The 4,053-nt window shown below is 41.3% G+C and overlaps 1 protein-coding gene across 1 annotated transcript in view; it reads right to left on the bottom strand.

Moving 5' to 3' along the window:
• Nucleotides 1-4,053, bottom strand: part of LOC104160045 (microtubule-associated protein 4-like) — a 62,211-nt gene that overhangs the window by 48,552 nt on the left and 9,606 nt on the right. The window contains exon 2 of the mRNA XM_009698098.1: nucleotides 3,011-3,076. Within this exon, the coding sequence (XP_009696400.1) occupies nucleotides 3,011-3,076 (66 nt within the window). The remainder of the gene's footprint in view (nucleotides 1-3,010; nucleotides 3,077-4,053) is intronic.

Raw genomic sequence — 4,053 nt, 5'->3', positions numbered from 1 at the left:
TTCTATTTATCCTTATAAGGAAGAACAGAATTAATAGAGAGCATTTCAGTCTAAGTGCTGAGTACCCAAGCCAGAGCTCCCAGTCTGCAGCTCTCAAATTCTCAGAAAACAAAACCCCACAAACCAAATAAGCAGTCGCCACTTCCAAGAACTGAACCCTTCACAGAAACTGCCAGTCTCTCCCTTTTGGGGAAAGCAAACGGGCGCAGAGGGTTCTCAGCCTCACGGCCACAGGTTTGGACCCTCAAGTAAACAGCCAACGTAAAGTCAACCGTTCACATTTTTCCTTTACGTTCCGAAATACTGAACTATACACATCCCTGCACCAATGGTTTAAATACACCACTGTTATAATATATATAACAAAAATAATTCAACGGTTAATATAGGGTTTTGCCCCCGAGTTGCATTACTTTTGGACTTATGCCATCTACTACATTAACGGTATTTCAGAGCAGGGCATCCGGTCAGGAGGCAGCACAGGCTGCCAAACCAGCACTAAGATTTCAGACCTGACTAATTCTAACCCCTGCATACACATACACCAGATGTCTGTAGATAACGTTGCACGTAATAAAACATTAGCAAGTCATCACCCTGTTTTATTTGATAGGTGAAAAAACCGTGTAGCAACGCTTCCTGTGATCTAGACTGGAGCGATAAGCAGACATTTGTCTTTTCAAATAGCTTAACGACACCTTTCCCTAATGTTTTCCCTGAAGTCCGTTTCAGAATCCAAGTCAAACACAGCTCTGCTTTTAAAAGGGCTCACTGAGGCTCTCAACATTGCTTTTTGTAGCAAAAAGCTGGTTGCCTTGAGCATCACCTTCCATATTCCTCTCTCAGCTACTCTGTTTCCCACCTCTGCTCTGGGCCCACATTGCACATCCAGAAGAATCGTTTCAGCTTTAGGGAGAGACAGATTAGGGAATAGATCCAGCTGAACACAAATCAGCTGGCCAAAAACTGCGGGTGGCTTGGGGCCAGGTACAAAAGGCTTTAGGCAGCACCACCTATTAAACGGAGAACCAGGCAGTACTGAAGTCCACCACCTGGTCTGGAACAACTTGCCTGTATTTCTGCAGAGCATCAACTGCTCTTCAACTCTGGAAAAAACCCCTCCATTATCTGATCAAAAATTAGCATTTCTCCCTTATTCTTAAATGTATAAGCATGGATATTTCAAGTATCCCACAGAGAAGCGGGTAGGGGGAATTTTGAAGTAGTTGTGTTGTGTAAATCTTCTGTTATTCTGGAAAACCTAATTAACTTGATGCCTATGACTCTCCATCCTTTGACATGCTGTTTCCACCACTTTGATGTCACTTTCAGACAGCCCTTAACAAGAAAAAAAAAGAATCCAACTCTACCCCACAAAGATGGAACATATTAATAAATTAAAAAGCTTCAGACACATAAAAGTATCTTTGATCAAAGTTGTTAGCATTTAGTGTCTGAAGAGATAAACCTCCAGAAAGCTAGTATTAAGTAAACAATAAGAAATTTTTTTAAACACAGTTCAGAAGTTCAATAAAAAAATCCCAATGCATTTAGTCATACTTGCAGTATCATAAATCTGATTTTATTTCTACCTCCTTTTAGTTACATGTATTTTAAAAAGTAGAGAGGAAGTATCCTTACGAAGGTTCAGAAGTTTTCTTAATTTCAGTTTTATACTAAATTACAGCTTCCACACTAAAATACATCTTCCTTTTAACCAGATTTACAATGACAAATTAAGTACAAAGATCAATTTTTATATTCCCATCCTCAATAAGAAAATGAAACTTCCTCACATGCTAAATAGTATTACAGGAAGAAAAAAGCGTTTTAATTCATCCCTGTCTCCCACTCTCATACGTTCACCTTTATCTCCGGGATTATTTTTTTTTCTTGGGGCCACACCTATGGACTAGCAGGGATGCTAATGCTGGGAACATCCAAAGAAGCTTAGCAGCGATCTGTACTGCTAAAGCAGAGCTGGAGATCATGAGAAGGGAGCCCAAATCAGTATCTCTTACCAACGCCAGGATGACAATCGACTTTGGAGTATTTTATCCTCAAGAAAATAGAGGTGCTATGGTATAGTCTGTCTTACAGTTGGACTCGATGATCTTAAAGGTCCTTTCCAACCTAAACGATTCTAAAGTCCATACTCTCCTCATCACAAAAGGTAACAGTCCACTGGCTGATGCACAGTCTCAGAGTTGGAACTGTTCATCCTAAACAGTTCAGTTGGAATTTGGTAGGAAACCCAATTCACAGTAAGAAAGTCTCATAAAAGGGAACTGGTGTTTATCATTTAATGTAATTGCTAAAATAAGACTAACTTCAACATACATTAGGCTGATTGGAAAGATCAATTATTTTCCAGATTCCTCACAAGTCTGAAATATTGGCCCACTTAAGTCACGACAAGTTTCTTGCAGACAAAGCTATCCTAACGCTGTATGAAAAAGAAGTTCAGAAGACCTCAATTTCGTCTTTGGCATGGCCAGAGCAAGTATTAGGAGATACTTACAGAAGGGTACTTTGGGATGGAAGGAGAAAGTGCAGAATAAACAAAGCATGTAATTTCAGTAGCAGTTAAGCAGTAAGTGAAAAAACTGCATCAAAGGCTGGTGTGCTCAGAAGAAACATCACTGTCAGTCTCAGGGGGAACAGGAGTAGTCATACCCACGTGTTAGGGCAGAGTTCAGCTATGAATATTACGGAGTCACCGGAAAGCCATTTAGGTATCACTGCCCTAGATGTTGCCTTCCCAATATCGACCATGGATAAAGTATACAATGTCTTCAGAACAAGGCTTTATGCAAATAAGCCATTTCAAACCCAAAAGAGAATGAAGTTTATTGTATTTCAAATTCCTTGAAAAGATTATTAAAAAAACCAAAACCAATCCTCCATAGAGAAATATGACTAAAAAAGAAGATGTATTTTGTCACAATGAGGTTTTACTGGTCCAATAACAAAGAAGTTGATGTTTTTCCTTCAGACATTAAGCACGTACCTGTGCGGTGATCTTCTATTCCATGGTCACCATTTTCTACAACTGTTGGCCCAGAAGCTGAAGTATCTGCAAGAAGTCAAAGGAAGTGTTAGCGCTGGACGAAGTTAATTTTAATCCAAAATTTAAAATCAACACTGTAATGTTATCAAACACAGATAAGGCCTTTTTTTCCCCAAAAAATTATTTTTGAAATGTTAAGGCACCCACATAGCACCAAGTCAGTGCAACTTAAAACCCAAAAGGAAGAGTTTTTCAATCACAAAAAAGCTAGTTCCTTGAAGGAGACTCAAAGCATAACAACCAGAAGCTTCTTTATCTATTTGTACCATCATTTCAAACGAAGCTTTCCTAAGGGCCAGCACTGGAACACTGCAACTCTGGATTTCCTTCAAGCAAGTAACGCTTAGCCAAGCTGATATCCAGCAAGCCTGTTGAAGTTTGTGAGGCAGGAGCAGTTTATTAAAGTCAAGGTTGACAGCATCAGGCTTTTAACACCATCTCCCATAACATCCTCATAGACAAACTGACAAACGGTGGGTCACCGCACAGTGAGGTGGATGGAAAACTGCCTGAACAGCCAGGCTCAGAGGGTGGTAACCACTCGCACAAAGCCCAGCTGGAGGTCAGTCAATGGTGGTGTCCGCCAGCACCTGACACTGGGGCCAATACTGTTTAACATCTTCATTAATGACCTGAACGATAGAGCAGAGCACACCCCCAGCAAGTTTGCAGATGATTAAAAAAAACAAACTGGGAGGAGTGGCTGATACACCAGAGGCTTGAGACGCTGTCCAGAAGGACCTGGAGAGGTTGGAGAGATGAGCAGAGAAGAACCTCATGAAGTTCCACAAGGGGAAATGCAAAGTCCTGCACCAAGGGAGAAATAAGCCCAGGCACCAGAATACACTGGGGGCCAGCTTGCTGGAAGGCAGGTCCTGCAGGAAAAGCCCTCGGGGTCCTGGTGGCCACCAAGTTGAACATGACCCAGCAACATGCCTTTGCAGCAAAGATCAACAGCATCTGGGCTGCGTTAGGCAGAGCAT

The sequence above is a fragment of the Cariama cristata genome, unplaced genomic scaffold (genome assembly GCF_000690535.1).
Source record: "Cariama cristata isolate BGI_N322 unplaced genomic scaffold, ASM69053v1 scaffold3954, whole genome shotgun sequence".
Lineage (NCBI taxonomy): Eukaryota > Metazoa > Chordata > Aves > Cariamiformes > Cariamidae > Cariama > Cariama cristata.
The sequence above is the reverse complement of the archived record's forward strand: the minus strand, read 5'-3'. Positions and strand labels throughout refer to the sequence as shown.